The 15,519-nt window shown below is 40.8% G+C and overlaps 2 protein-coding genes across 7 annotated transcripts in view; one reads left to right on the plus strand and one right to left on the minus strand.

Moving 5' to 3' along the window:
- UBAC2 (UBA domain containing 2) overlaps positions 1–15,519 on the plus strand; it is a 101,078-nt gene that overhangs the window by 12,725 nt on the left and 72,834 nt on the right. For all 3 annotated transcript variants that reach the window (XM_080376290.1, XM_080376292.1, XM_080376291.1), the window contains exons 3-4: positions 6,308–6,427; positions 6,863–6,969. In XM_080376290.1, the coding sequence (XP_080232416.1) occupies positions 6,308–6,427; positions 6,863–6,969 (227 nt within the window). The remainder of the gene's footprint in view (positions 1–6,307; positions 6,428–6,862; positions 6,970–15,519) is intronic.
- Positions 8,246–14,177, minus strand: GPR18 (G protein-coupled receptor 18). Of its 4 annotated transcripts, none has more exons than XM_080376295.1 (4): positions 13,068–14,046; positions 12,169–12,390; positions 10,604–10,732; positions 8,246–9,570 (listed from the first exon to the last, which is right to left on the minus strand). In XM_080376295.1, exon 4 carries the CDS (start codon positions 9,524–9,526, stop codon positions 8,561–8,563), a length of 966 nt encoding a protein of 321 aa, XP_080232421.1. In that variant the 5' UTR covers positions 9,527–9,570; positions 10,604–10,732; positions 12,169–12,390; positions 13,068–14,046; the 3' UTR covers positions 8,246–8,560. The 4 variants fall into 4 exon arrangements, with proteins under 4 accessions (XP_080232421.1, XP_080232420.1, XP_080232419.1 ...); XM_080376294.1 differs by having other exon boundaries at positions 12,169–12,511; XM_080376293.1 differs by lacking the exon at positions 12,169–12,390.

A 15,519-nucleotide genomic window follows, 5' to 3' on the forward strand; every position in this document is an offset into this window, starting at 1 on the left:
ATTGTTGTTTCATTTATTGTCATAGCCTTTGGACTAAGATAGATACTACATAACTGTATACCTCTGAGATCAGGGAGAACAGATCACTTAACTCCTGTCTGATGCTAATATTCAAATGAGGACACTTAAAAGAAAATTTGTTTAGAATAAATTCATCTGTGGGGATGAGTTTAATGGAATGGATTTTTTTTCAACGGCTGAACAAACACGTTGAATATTAAAACTTGTTAAAGCTGGTAGAGAGCATAGGAAATAAAGCACGCAGTTGAAAAAGAGCACATTTGATTTGAAAGGCAAAATATGTACTGTCCAAAACTAAAAGGTATTTGTCTCCTTAAAGGGGACCCTCAAGAGCAGTGAAGATGCTGCGCGTGAAATGAAGATCTTGATTACATTAGATTTATGTATTTTTTTAAGCTGGTTAAAGTAAAGAGCAATTAGTCTTAGAAGCCTTCCACAGTCCATGCGAGGGCTGTTCAGTTAATGCCTATCATGAAATGTTCAGCTGCAAGGTCACAGCCCTGCCAGTTTGGCCCTCAGGAGGGCTGGTACTCACGCTGCTGGCTAGGTTTTAACATCGGGTGTGTTGACATGGGACAGCTAGAATGGTGAGGTCCCACTTTCTTCTTGTTCGGTCCTTTGGTATGCTGGGGAGGTTAGAGACAGAAGCATCGGCTGAGCTCTAAAGACCTTGAGAAATGTAAGGCTTAGGCAGTATGTTGGCACTTGGACTTCCATGGAGGAGAGAATGCCTACCAGGGTCTGGTTTAGGAGAGGGAGCAGGGAGAGCCAAAGCTGAGCTGGAAACTAGCAAGGGAGATGAGAGGCAGCAAGGAAGGTTTCAATAAGTACATCTGCAGCAGAAGAAAGGCTTAAGGAGAGTGTGGGCCCAGTCTTCATTGTGGTGAGGATCCTCCTGGTGACAAGGAGTGTGCAAAAGGCTGAGGTATTCAGGCAGATATTTTTTATCAGTTTGTGCTAGTGTGTTTGGCCTTCAAGCCTCCAAGGTCCCTAAGCCTCCTAGCAGAGTCTGTGAGGGTGAAGCAGTATCCACCATAAAGAAAAAGAGACACGTAACCCAGCTGTACACACTTAAGTTAATGGAACTAGACAGGTTACCTCTGAGGGTGCCAAAGGAGCTGGAAATGTAATCATGAGACCTTTCTCTAGCATCTTTGAAAGGTGATGGCAATTGGTGGAAGTACGCAATGGCTGGAGAAAGGCAAATGTCACACCCATCTTCAGGAAGGGCAGAAAGGAGGATCCAAGTAACGTCAGGCCACTCGGCCTTACTTTGGTCCCTAGGAAGGTCATGGAGCAAATCTTCTTAGAAGCCATTTCTTAACACATGGAGGACACAAAGGTGACTGGGAGCAGCCAACCAAAGTCAAGTGGACAGATCCTGTGGATTACAGTGGGTTGCATGGCTGGTGTCAGCCACAGGGTTTTGGGTTTTGTGGCCATGGGACCCTCTCTGAGGATTGAGGACTACTTGGGTGAGACGGGATCTACCTGACCAAGTGGCACAAAAGCATCTTTGCTAACAGACAGTTCAGCCTGGTGAGGAGAACTTCCAGACAGGAACAACATAAGAGGGAGATGACAACCCTCAGTCAAGTGGGGAGACAATGGACTGGGTTAGTCCAGCAAAGTGTAGAGGGTGACGTGAACAGAAGGGATCTTGTAATTAACAAGGTAGGACTGAAGAGGACCTACTTCAAGTGTATGCCCATAAATAAGGAAGTGCCTATGGGACAGCATTATGTGGAACGCTCCCATGTGTGTTATGGGAAATTAGCGTGACTGGGTGCCTCTCTGAAGTGTCCGTATGCTAATGCGTGCTACACAGGGAACAAATAAGAGGAATTAAAGGTCATATGCCATTACAGGGCTGTGATCTCATTGGGGTTATGGAGGTGTGGTAGGTTAGCTCATGTGATAGGAGTGCTGCAACAGGGAGATACAAGCTCTTTAGGAAGGACAGGCAAGGAGGGAAGTTGCTCTTTATTTGAAAGAACTGCTCAGAGCTTTGTCCTGGGACTAGGGAGTTTATGGGTCAGAATTAGGGGGGAGACCAGCACAGCTAACTTTGGTTGTGGTGTTTGCTACAGGCTGCCTGATCATGAAGAAGTAGATGAGGCCTTCATCAAGCACGTGGAAGAAGCCTTATGATTTCAGGCCCTGACCCTCATGGAGGGTTTTAACTATTCTGATACGTGCTGGGAGGTCAGCACAGCAGGGCACAAGCAGCCCAGGAAGTTTCTGGAGTGCACTGATAGCAACTTCCTAACACAGATGATCAAGGAGCTGATGAGGGGAGATACTGTGTCTGGACCTCATACTTAGAAACAAGGAAGAAGAACCGGTTGGGAATGTGAAGGTCGGGGTCAGCCTTGGTTGCAGTGATCATGAGATGGTGAAGTTCAGGGTCCTGAGAGGAGGGGACGAGGCAAATTGCAGGATTTCAACCCTGGACTTCAGGAGAGTGGACTTTGGTCTGTTCAGAGATCTGCTTGGAAGTCTCCTATGTGATACGCTTCCTGAAAAAAGAGTGTACCAGCAGATCTGGTTGGTTTTCAAGGATATCTCCTTCAGAGAGAGAGATAGATGTCTTCAAGAATGGATAATGTGCAGGAAGTCAAGCAAAGGTGTCAGATCTGCATGGATGAATGAGGAGCTCCTGAATAAACTCAAAATGAAGCACAGAAGCAGTGAAAGCAGATAAGTGACCTGGGAGGAATATGGAGACACTGTCTGAGTGTGCAGGGATGGATTAGAAAAGCCAGTGCTCACCTGGAGTTGAATCTGACAAAAGACGTGAAGGGCAACAAGAAGGGCTTCTACAGGAATATCAGCAAAAGGAAGACTAAAGAAAATGTGGGCCTGCTACTGCATGGGAACGGGGACCTGGAGACAGAAGACATGGAAAAGGCCAAGGTATCCAGTGGTGGCATTGCCTCAGTTCTTGTAAGACTTGTTTTCAGCAGTCCCAGGCTGCTGAGATCAGGGCAAAAATCTGGAGCAATGAAGGCTTAAACTCAGTGAAAGGAACTCAGGTGGGGAACATGTGAACTCCCTGAATATACACAAGTCCATGGGACCTGATGGTGTACACCCACAAGTTTCGAAATAGTTGGCTCTTGTCATTGCGAGGCCACTCTGGATTATCTCTGAAAGGTCATTGTGATCAAGGAAGGTTCTTGATGACTGGGAAGAAAGCAGACATCATTCCTGTCTTCAGGAAAGGCAAGAAAGGAGATTGGAGAACTACAGGCTAGTCAGCATCATCGGATCTCTGGCTAGGTCATGAAACAAGTCCTCCCAGAAATCATTTTCAGACACACAAAAAATAGAGTGACTGGGGATAGCACAGATTTATGAAGTGGAAATCTTGACTAACCTGATAGCCTTCCATGATGAGGTAGAGGACTGTCTTGGTGGGTGAGGGGAGAGAAGTGGATGTTGTTTATTTTGACCTTAGTATAGCTTTTTACACTGTCTCCCATAACATCCTCAGACAAACTGATGAAGTAAGTGGGTAGTGGACTGAAACCTGGCTGACGTGACAGGCTCACAGGGTTGTGATCAGTGGCACAAAGTCCAGCGGGAGGCCACTCATTAGTGGTGTACAGCAGGGATGAATATGGCGGCTAATACTGTTCAGTGTCTTCGTTCATAACCTGGACAGCAGGACAGAGTGTGCTCTCAACAAGCCTGTGGATGATGTAAGATTTGGGTGAGTGGTTGATAAATGAATGAGTTCTGCTGCCATTCAGAGGGGAAAAATGGTCATGTACCGCATGTACCTGTACAAGCTGGAGGCTGACCAGCTGGAAATCAGCTTTACAGAAAAGGCCCTGGGGGTCCTAGGGGAGACTTAAGTTGAACATGAGCCATCAATGCAGCATTGTGGCTAAACAGGTCAACAGCATCCTGGGCTGCATTTGGAAGAGCCTCACGAGGAGGCCTGGTGGGGCAGTCCTTCCTCTCTACTCAGCCTTGGTAAGACCACATCTGGAGTGCTGTCCCTTGTGCTGGGCTCCTGAGTACAAGATACATCTTGACATGCTGCAGAGAGTCCAGCAGAGGGCCACCAGTATGGTCAGGGGCTGGAACATTTGGCATACGAGGAGAGGCTGAGAGAGCTGGGATTGTTTAGCCTGGAGAAGAGAAGGCATAGGGTCGACCTTACCAGGGTGTATAAATACCTGATGGGAGGGAACAAGGAAGAGGGAGACAGGCCCAGTGAAGAGACAAGAGGTAATGTGCTCAAACTGAAACACAAGAAATTCCATTTAAAGAAAAAGCTTTTTTACTGTTAAGACTGATATCAGGACTAGAAAAAAGTTTCCCCAGAGAAGTTGCATAGTCTCCATCCTTGGAGACAGTCAAAACCAGACTGACATGGTCAGTTAACATCCTGCTGTAGTTGATGTTGTTTTGAGTGTAGATGATCTCCAAGAGGTCACTTCCTACCTCAGCCATTCAATGATTCAATGATTCTATGAAAACAGCTGGTTGCTTTCTTCCATGAGGCAAGTGGTGCTGTGGACATGGGGGAGTCAGTGGATTTTACATGCCTTAACTTTATCAGTGCTTTTAACCCAGTCTCCCATTGTGTCCTTGAAGCCAGATTGGTGAGGTATGTACTGAATAACTGGACAAGAAGGGTGGAAAATTGGCTGGACTCTCAATGGAGTTATGGTCATTAGTGCAAAGTCCATTTGGCAGGTATTAATTAGGGGAGGACCCCTCAGAGATCAGTACTGGGACCAGTATTATTTAATGTCTTCATTAGTGACCTGGATGATAGGGTGGAGTGCACTTTAAACAAGTTTGTGGGTGATGCAAAATTCGTGGCAGTGGTCATATATGTTGGAAGGCAGGGCTGCTATTGAGAAAGACCTTGGCAAGCCCAAGAAATGGGCTGACAGGAACATGATGAATTGGCAAGTCCTGCTTCAGGGATGGAACAACCCCAGGCTGTTGCAGTGCAGGCTGGAGGGGGAAGTGCTTGGGAAGTAGCTCTGCAGAGAAGGACCTGTTGATCTTGGTGGAAAACGAGTCAACAGTGTGCTCTTGCAGCCAAGAAGGCCAGCCGTCTCCTGGACTGTATTAGTGAGAATCTGGCCAGTAGGTCAAGGCAAGTAACTCTGTTTGTCTAGTTGACACAGCACTCAAGATATGGTCTCACAAGTGCCCAGTTCTGGGATCCTCAGTACAAGAAAGATATGAATACACCGGAGCAGGTCCACCAAGAGTGTTGGAGCATGTGACATACAAGGAAAGGCTGAGAGAACTAGGTCTTCCCAGCCTCAAGAGGAGAAGGCAAAGAGGACACGAGGAGACACCTTACTGCTGTCTACAGGTAGCTGATCAGAAGCTGTAGAGAAGCTGGAGCCAGACTCTGCTTGGAGGTGCACAGAGGTAGTGCCAGAAGTAGTGGATGCAAGGTGGAATGTGGGAAATTCTGCCTAGATGTAAGGGTTTGATTTAGTTTTTAAAACCATGGGGGTAGCCAAACACTGACAGAGGTTGCACAGAAAGATTGTGGAACTTCCATCCTTGGAGGTGTTCAAAGCTCAACTTGACATGGCCCTGAGCAAGCTGATTTGATAAGACCTGCTTAGAGCAGTGCGCTGGACTAGCTGATATCTGGAGGTTGCTTCAAAAATACTTTTTTCCTGAATTCTGCATTTTACTAGGGTTGTGATTTCCATTTTTATTTGTAAATGTGAAACAGGGACATAAAAATGTATTTGACTTAATTTCAGTTGTAGATTTATTTTAACAGATAAACTGCTTCCTTGAAAACATTTTATTTTTAAACAGACTTCTTGAACTCTCCATAACATTTGGATCTTACTACTCTCTACAACTAACTGAAAGAAGATTGTAGGCAGGTAGGGGTGGGTCTCTTCTCCAAAGTAACAAGTGACAGGACAAGAAGAAATGGCCTCAAGTCGCACCAGGGGAGGTTTAGATTGGATATTAGGAAAAATTTATTCGCTGAAAGGGTGGTGAAGCATTGGAACAGGCTGCCCAGGGAGGTGGTGGAATCACCCATCCCTGGAAGTGTTTAAAAAACATGTAGATGTGGCACTTAGGGGCATGGTTTAGTGGTGGGCTTGGCAGTCCTGGGTTAACGGTTGGACTTGATGATCTCAGGGGTCTTTTCCAACCTGAATGATTCTATGATTCTACTCTACATTTCTGACTTCAGTATTATATCCACTCTGAGCACAAATTCTGTGAAGGATTTCCTTGAAGGAAGAGAGTGTTAACATGATGATCTTTAACCTTTTAGATTTGGAGACTTGTATGTGGGAGAACAATATGTCTTGATTTGAAAGACACATTCTGCAGCTGTCTGCTCCTTTACAACTTTAGAATATTTGAAAGAAGATATGGCAGCAGAAAATTTTCAGTAAGTTCCAGTTACTTTTTTTTTTAACAAAACCTGTTTTAGAGTCTTGTAGCCTTGGATTAATATTGCAGTTTTGTTACTGACATTTTATATAGAAATACATATTAAAGGGGTTGAAAGAGAATTTAGTTTCCATAAATAAGAATTTATATTGACAATGTCTTGCAGTCAGTGGATTATTCTAATTAAAATTTGCAGCTGTATCAGTTGAAAGTTACCAGACCCATGGTAATCTAATTTTGGTAACGCTTGTAACTCGTAATTCTTCAGTATCTAGACATGTACATCTGGAATTATGTTGTACTAAAGATTTTATTTGTCTTTATTGGACTAGTATAGTGGTTTCCTTGTTTTTACTTTTAATTAGAGATACATTAAAACCTTATTTTTAACTGTTGAATTTGAATTAATTAAGATTAAACTTTTTCTTTCCAGTCCTTTTTACTGGGTGCTTGGATGCTCTCAGCTTTGTTTGATCTTCTCCTTGTAGAAATTGCTCAGTATACATTTGGCGTCACCATCAACAGCTTGCCTTCTGGTTTGTAAGTAGCTCCGAATGGATTGGTTATTTTAGATACAGTTTCAAGTGATTATTTGGTGCAGATTTTAGTTGGAAAAAAACTTTCTTCATGTATCTCTTCAATTTAAATTTAATCTTCTTTTGAACTAGTGTAAAAGTTCTTGGCATAGCTATTATATTTTCAAATGTTCATTTCTTAGTTGTAATCTGTGGTTAGTTAATTTATAATTTATCTATATAATGATTACTTTCCATTACGTTAGTCCCATTTCCACTGTTGGCATGATTGAAACATGGCTTGAAGTGCGCAAATTATTACTGTGTCTGGTTTTGCTCAATTTGCTAAATCTGAAAACTGAAGTCAGATGGGTGCTGATTTCTTTCTTAACACAAAGGCAGCACAACTGTAATCCATATTTTTATGTTCACTGTTAAATGCATATGTATTTACAAGCATTTCATACTGGTATTTTGTATTTTTTGTGTTTCAGAATTTGAGGGCTAAAGCACACTATTCCATTTAGTGCTTACATCTTAAGTTCTTAATGCTTTAAGGTTATTTAGTGGTTCAGTTTAGCTAATACAATAACCTGTATTTGAGTTTTCTGCACTTAATAAGATACAGTAGAACCGTAGAGCCTTTATGGTTAAGCTTCTTACAGTTGAGAGCAGCCTCATACAGACTTGAGTTTCTATGTGTGGCACACTCTGAGGTAATAATAAAAGCTCTTAGAGTAAGATTTTTAATTGTAAACACCATAATAGGCTTTTTTTATTTCTGATTTTTTAGTGTGTCCCTTGAAAGTAGCTAAAGGCTGATGTAAGAAGGAAGAAAAAGCATGTGTTTGGCATTTTAAAGATACAGTTTTTGAAGTGTGTGAGTATTCAAAAGGAGCTGAAAGCTTGAGTAGTACTGTGGTTACTCATGTTTGCTATCTGAAGTTTGTTGCTGGGACATAGGCTGCTAGTGTGTCTGGAAAAAGTATTTTCAGCTGTGTAAAAAGATACTTGGTGCAAGAGTAGGGTGTTATAAATGTGCACATCATACCCACAGGGAAATAATGTTTGACTGTTACACGTTTTGGTGGTGTTTTTATCTATGAATGCAGAATGTGGTCAGTTACAAAGTAGTCTGCATCAAAGCAGTTTTTTAGTTGAATGAAATATATATGGTACTTACATACTCTTTAAGTCATGCTAACGCTGATCTTGGGAGAATTTTGGAAGTGTGGGATATACAGTAATTTCAGGAGCTTTTGGTTGTGCAAATATAAAAAAGTAATATATACATTCCATCATCATTTTTCAGTGTTGCCTACTTTATTATACTAACAGTCACTTTTTCATGTCTGACTATACACAATCTTTTGAGATGACAAAAAGGATTGGCAAATCTAACACTGATAGTAGGCTTTAGTTAATTTCAGATTTACAAAAGTTGTTGAGCAAATGTAAAGAGGTGCAATTATTCTGCTTCTCTCATATTTACAGTGCAACAAATGTATCTGTTATTTCTGGCTATAGAACATTATTCAGTGTAGTCTAAATGCTAGAATTTCAAAAAAGAATCACTTGTTTACATTATAAAAATCCCCTGACATTCTTTTCTCTTTTTATATCATTTCACTGTTCATGTTACTGAGTGATCTTACACTTGCAGTTCGAAAACTTTTCCTGCGCACACTTCGAAGGTAATTGCGATAAAGGATTACACTGATGACTCTTGCCTGAAATTGTTTAGAAACAATATAGTACAGTATAACATCCAAGCATGTACTGAGATTCATGAGAAAGGTGGTAAAGGCTGCCCAGGGATTGTAAGATGTATCTTCAACTTGCAACATCAGGAAGGTGAAGCAAATGTGGAAGGGTACAAAGCAGATGAGTACTTGAGCAATCAGAGTAACTATAATTCTTATGGATCTCTCCTTGGCCTTAGGCTTCAGTTTGGAAGTCTTGCCACGGATAAAATTGTAAATAATGACTAGGTAACACCCCATCATGATAAACAAAGGAATCAAAAAGAAAAAAATCAAGCGAGAAAAGTTCAGTGTATTTACTTCCTTTAAATGGATGATATCAAGCATTTTCATGCAGGTGGTGAAATTTGAGGCTTTGTCTGGATCAGATTGTAAAAACAGCAATGGGGACGTTGTTGCAAGGGTCATTACCCAGATTCCAGTGCAAGCCAGCACAGCTTTTTTTGTATTTTTTAGTTCTTTGACATGTTTGGGCTGGACAATAGCCATAAATCTGTCTACACTTATAAAAGTGAGCAACCACAGAGCAATGGCTGGATAGAATATAGTGAAAGCACTGATAATCCGACAGAATGTATCTCCAAAAGGCCACGTTTCTTTTCCATGGTAGATTAACCGAAAAGGCAAGGAAAATATAAAAATTATGTCAAGTAATGCCACATTCATCATATATACAGTTATAGTTGTTCTCTTCTTGGTAGTGCAGCTGAAAACCCATAGTGCCGTGGCATTCACCAGCAATCCCACTGCGAACACAAAACTGTAGAAGACCAGCGATGCAATCCTGTATTCTTCAGGGTGGTGATTTCCAGGCATCATATTTTAATTTTGTTTAGGAATAGTTGTTGCACTCCATAAATAGCCTAAAACCAGATAAAATACAAAAATGTTATTCTCAGTCAAATAACAACTTTAAAAACAAGCAAGATTGTTGTAGGATGGTGTTTAGTGATGAGATTGTTGTTTAGCTGTGAAAGTGTGCTAGCTTTGTTGCTTTTTCTGACTACCAATACATTATTGTGCTCTGAAGGAAATACATGTACTGTCAGACTTGTGAGAAATAGTATTTATAAGCTAGTTTTTAATTAAATATTTTTAACTAAGAGATTTCTTTTATATTCTTTTTAATATCTGACAATATTCACAATCTTTTGAGATGACAAAAGCATTGGAAAGTTTTTGGAAATACATTGGAAACACTAGGTTTTAGTTCACTTCAGATTTACAAAAGCTGTTGAGCAGACATAAAGAGGTGCAAAGGAATCAAAAAGTCAAGATTGACCAGCTAGTTTGAGTGTGCCTCAGTAGCTGATAATTAGATTGAAACAGCTATAGTTGAGGTGAGAGCTATTTTCTAAAGAAAATGTTTCAACTTGTCCCTGTTGAATAATTAATGACTGAAAGTAGTTACCCTAAGAACTAAGTGAGCATGGCATGTAGTGGTATTTGGATATGCAAAGTGGAGTGGACTTTGTGTTTTATCTGTGTCGGAGCTACTTAGCTCCCAAAAGAATAGATGTGTGCTGTTGCTCGTAAAAGACACTACAAAGCTATCTTAATAGCTATATAACTTCCAATACAGTATTTAGTCCCAGGGCATCAGAACAAACTACCTGACATATGGATGAGATTAATTGATAGATTTCCTGTTTTAAGAAAGTAAAAAGATGGGAAGCAGTGCAGTCTCCAGCCAGGCCCTATGTGAACAGGTATTTTGGGGGGAGATAGTTGCTGGCTGGTAGCCAGCTGCTCCAGAGCAAAGTGTGTTGCTTCTCTCAGCTTCTTGGTCATAGGAGTTTGACATCTGAAAAGTCATTATGCAGACTAAGGTGATGAGAGCTGAAAGAGATTATCACTTGGTTTACTCTGGAGCCATTTGAGGATGGCAGATCTTACCTGGTGTTGGCATGGGTGCTTTGGTGGACCTGCACACTCTCACTTTCCAGACTCTTGCTTTGGTCACAGTTTTGTGACTTTGCATGGGAAGGTTCCTCTCATTTAGCTTTTTACTCAGCCCTGTGGCCGCTTTGTGAAGAAGAGCAGGAGGAAAGAGTTAGTTGTTTGTTCTTCCCACTTGTGACAGACAGCCAAGTAGAAGTTTTACGGTATCAGTTAGGCACCAAAACTGTTCTTAAGAGCAGAAAAGTGCATAGTTCCTGCGTAGTTTATCTCCAGAAGTGCAGAATGCATTAAAGAAAGCTTATTATTGCTGCTTGTGTGGTTTATGATTTCACTATAATGTTACCAGGTACTTTTTTCAGTGGTATAGGAATACATAGGGGTTTGAACCAGTGGTTATTAATCTAGCATCCTGGTTTGAAATAGGCAAATACTGCTTTTGAGAAGAGTATCCGTGGTCTAACTAACTTAAGTGTGACTTATTAAATCTTTCTTCAGGTTAGTTTCTGCATTGAAATATGAAGTTTGGACTTCAATTTTCTTACAGTTCTCCAAGTTTACAGATTATTTAAAAAAAAAACCAACAAAAAGCATACAGATATCTAGCCCTGAACTTTTGTCTCAAAGATATTTTTTTCTAGCTGTACAAAATGAAAAGGTGTGTTTTCTGGTCTGAAGAGGTCATTAGAACCTGTAATAGATTCTGTGTTTTGTATGGGAAAAGCTATATGTATAATACTGACAAAAAACAAGTTTGGAGGGCATCTGCATGAATACATCTACAATACCTCATTGTGTGAAGAACACTAAAAATAAAAAAATCAAAGAGATAGCAGACCTTATGGAAAGATAGATGGCATGTGCTTGAAAGAAAATGTTTGTAGTGCATGCACAGTTGAAATATTTGGCATACTGTCCCCCTTCATTACTGTTGCATAAAATTGTCCAAATATTGCTTAACACCCCGTCCCTGCCCCTGCACATTTTAACGGGTTTTTTTTCTGTTTTGTTCTGGTTTTATTTCTCTTGCTAGTGGTTGTGTATGACATAGTGCATGACTATCTATCTGAAGATCCTGACTGATTTAGCAGGTGAATTTAGTAGTAATGTATAGGATAGTAGAATTCACTTTTCAAAGATTAATGTTAATAAACAGCCTGGGTTTTGGTTTTAGTTTTGCTCTTCTCTCCTTTGGACTTGCAGTGACTGTAATTGTTCCTGGGCAGGACCTGCTTCCAAAATAACCAGCAGACTGTTGTTGATGGGTAGAGAGGAAGCTGAATCAGGTGTGAGCTTCTATCAGGAAAACCTGTGTTTCCATCCTTGTTTGCTGGTTATTTCAAGTTTGTGCTGCTTTTGAGATATAGCAAATAATGGACCTACTGTAACAAATAGGGTTCTTTTTTGTTTAGTTGTTGAAGACACTGTTCCCAAACTTTGTGGATTTAAATGCATGTCAGCGTTACAATTAGGTATTTCTCCTAGAACTGATTTTTAAGAATCTAAAATTTAACATCTATGTAGGTAAGAGATAATGAGATTTTTAGAAGGTGTGCAGTTACCTGTTTGCATTTATACACAAATGCAGATGTTCTCCTTTTTCATTTGTACTTGTCTGCATGGAGTTCAGGTTGATATCTCTCACATCAGCCCAAGTAGATCTTTGGGTGCTTCTGAGTGGATGGATTTGCCCTAGTTGCCTTTTTTTGTAATGGGAACACTTGCTGCTATTGATTAAAGCACTTGCTGAAGAGCCCCTGGAGTCACTGGTTTCTGGAGTCTGTCTGTGTTAATACTGAATGATTACTCTGATGTTGGTCTGTATGTTTTATCAGTTGGTTATAATTTTTCAATGATAGCTGAGGTCCTGAATGTCTAATGTGAATTGTGAAGCCCATCTAGGTGCTGTGTACGAGAAGAAAGACTTTCAGAACAAAACTAGAATTAAATCTTTTCTTCCAGGTTCCTACTATGAGTTAAGCAACACTGAGTCCATTTAAAGGTGCGTGTGTGTATGTCCCTTAGCAATCCCCTTTTTTTTTTTCTTTGGCTGTCCCTTATGTTTGCTCATATTTCCCTGAGGAAAACATGGCTTTCAGTGAAGTACAGAGAGAGCAAGCAACATGATCTTCTGCTTTTAGTTTAATGAAAACAAATGCTTTTTTCCTTTAGTGATAACACACCAGTGTTTTTAGTTATTGCATATTTTTAAATTTATTGTTAAAATCCTAAACAACAGTATTAATGGTACTATGGTACATTTTGCAAATGCAGTCATTTTGCTTTCAATGTTATTTATAGAATGCTACTGATACTTTGAAAGTGCATTGAAGAATTAAATCTTTTCACTAGTTCTAGAATTAATGCCTGTGTTCAGCTTCTGAAGAAAGAAGTCTATCTTAGCAACATGCATAAACATCCAAGTTACTTTGTGAGCGTAGCATAGTGGATTGTTACTCACCTTTTGTGCACTACAGCGTTTCTTCAGAGATGCTCCTTTCATAGCCCCAAATCTGTAGAAGGTTTAGACTTCCTCTTCTCTGCTCAGCTTCACTTAGCTAAAATAGCTCCTCTTCAGACAGGAAGCAGTGACGTAATCTAGCTGGTTCTGAGGTCTTTTATTGGTCATACTTAAAAGTTAATATTTCATTTATGTGTGGTGTCTGTGAAGTGATATTTCTAGTACCTTTCAACAGACAAGCGTTTGTAATGTTTCCAGTGTGGTCAAACTGGGCTTTGTACTATGTATCTTTTTAAAATACATTTTTAAATGTTTGTGGTATAGTGAAAGCGTATTTTTGGCTAATGTTTACATGCAATCATATCTGTAAGCATAAACATCTTGATTGTGCAGAAGTTTCTAATAAGCATAATGTAAATGTATTTTCTGTAGAGCGTGTTGTGTTTTTTGTGGAAATCCCCATATTATTTATATTGCCTTGGATAGTAGTCAGTGTGAAAGTGACAGAAACTTGCTACATTTGAAATGAGAAGTTTGATTTGCTTGAGTACACGGCTTCGTTTATGCCTGTACCTGCCATATTTTACTAATGCAAGAAAAATGTTTCTAGATTTTATTTGCTGTCTGAAATAATAACATGACCATTTAAGAGTTTTGCAGAAAAGTGTTGTATAAAGAGAGGTTTTAGCTTTTGTTAAAATGGAGTAAAATTTCTGAACTGTGTTACTGCAACAGACATCTTTGGTGGGATGGGAGTACTCCCAAAGGCTAATGGGTAAAGAAAACTAACTTCCTACCCTTTCTCTTTTTCAACTCAAAATAAGATCTAACCTTTGAAAGAGCCATTCAGAGGAGGAGATCATTCCAAATTCTCTCTAGAGCACTCGCTAGTTCCAGGTCTCTGACCGGCGGTCTTTGCGACACTGAAGCACAATACAGTTTGGTACCTCCTGTGGCCTCCTTCCCCCCGACCCCCCCAAAATGAAGCAGAGACACGTGTGTTGAGGAAGGGAACAGTAATGTTTCAGTCTCCTCCTGGCATGCAGTCAGGAATTTGCCAGGATGTGCACATGATGCCAGAAACAGCAAAGTCCTGCTGTTCAGATCTAGCCAGAGTCAGATTTGTTTTGGGGGGGACACAAACAGATTCCTTGCTGACTGTAAAAGTAATGTAGGCAGCAGGTGATCCTCACTTTGTGCTAAAGATAACTTCAGTGAAAAATACCCTTTCTGCTGGAGTCGTGTAATTTATCTCAGTTGAATGTGTTTATGGTACTGTGTAGGTATTTGCACAGGTCAGTGTGATGGGTGAAGTAATCACGGGGAGGGACCCGGGTATGGTTTTCAGTGTGTAGATTAATAATATATTTAAATATTTGGTCTTTCCTGTTTAAATGAACTAATAACAAACTTTGTGATCGTTCCAAAGACCTCTTAAATACAATGAGCTGCAAGTCCTACCCAGACCATCCTATAAAATTATAAATCTATTAAAAAGTCCTTAGTATTTTAGGATTATGGAGTATCTTAAAAGGACTAACCAGTGTTGAAAACTCTTCAGTGGCTTTATCATTAGCAAAATAACTCTGGAGCATGCTTCAGCAGGATGAGTCACTCATACTGTTTTCAAGTTTTAGTGAAAGCTCACTGAAATTCAGTGACTTTTTAAAAAAAAAAAAAACAAAACAAAAACAAACGTTTCTTAAAAATGTGTGGTTCCTGGAAGAGAATAACTAGGCTTTTGAACTTTGCTAGGCAAGAGTACTTTGTTTCGGTAAGGATAACGTACAGAAGCCCAGAGGTCCTTTCCAACCTCAACTGTGCGATGAGTGTACTGAACCAGCAAGCAGATAAACAGTGCCCCCCCTAGCCAAAGGGAGTGCTGGATTTGGGTGGACGGCAGGCAGATGTTGTAGCTGGGATCAGAAAAGCTGTATGCTGTAAACTGCGTCTTGGCTTGCTGTCTTCTTGGGGGAGGGTTGGAAGGGTGGCGTTTTATAGCTGTGTCTCATTTTGTCTGATGAGGGTGGCTGACATCTTGACCCTGCAGAGGAGGTCATGTCTTGTGAGGGCAGCTGGAATCACTTAGCAGTTTACACAGATGGATTAACAGCAGCCCAGTTGAGTTTACTGGCAGGTTAGCCATCCAGCTGGTTTGCCGTAGTGTATACATGTCAGCCTGTTCTGCTTCTACTCAGGCTTTTCACGGTCTGCCTGGTATAGAAGAGGCAGCCAAACTGCTCTGCTGCTGACAGGCTGGGAGGCCTTCCCCCTGAGCACGGAGGGGCAGCTCTCCCTGGCAGTGCTGTGCTGGCAAGAGGTGTTTGTGCTACCAGCAAGTGCATGTTCCTTCTCGTCTAGGTTCTCAGGCTGGCTGCAGCTGCAGAGTGATAAACATTTGGATGTGAGCACCCAAGTGAAAAGCTGTACTAATCGTGGTTTGCAAGAGGCA

This window comes from Falco punctatus, assembly GCF_963210335.1.
Source record: "Falco punctatus genome assembly, chromosome: 2".
NCBI lineage: Eukaryota > Metazoa > Chordata > Aves > Falconiformes > Falconidae > Falco > Falco punctatus.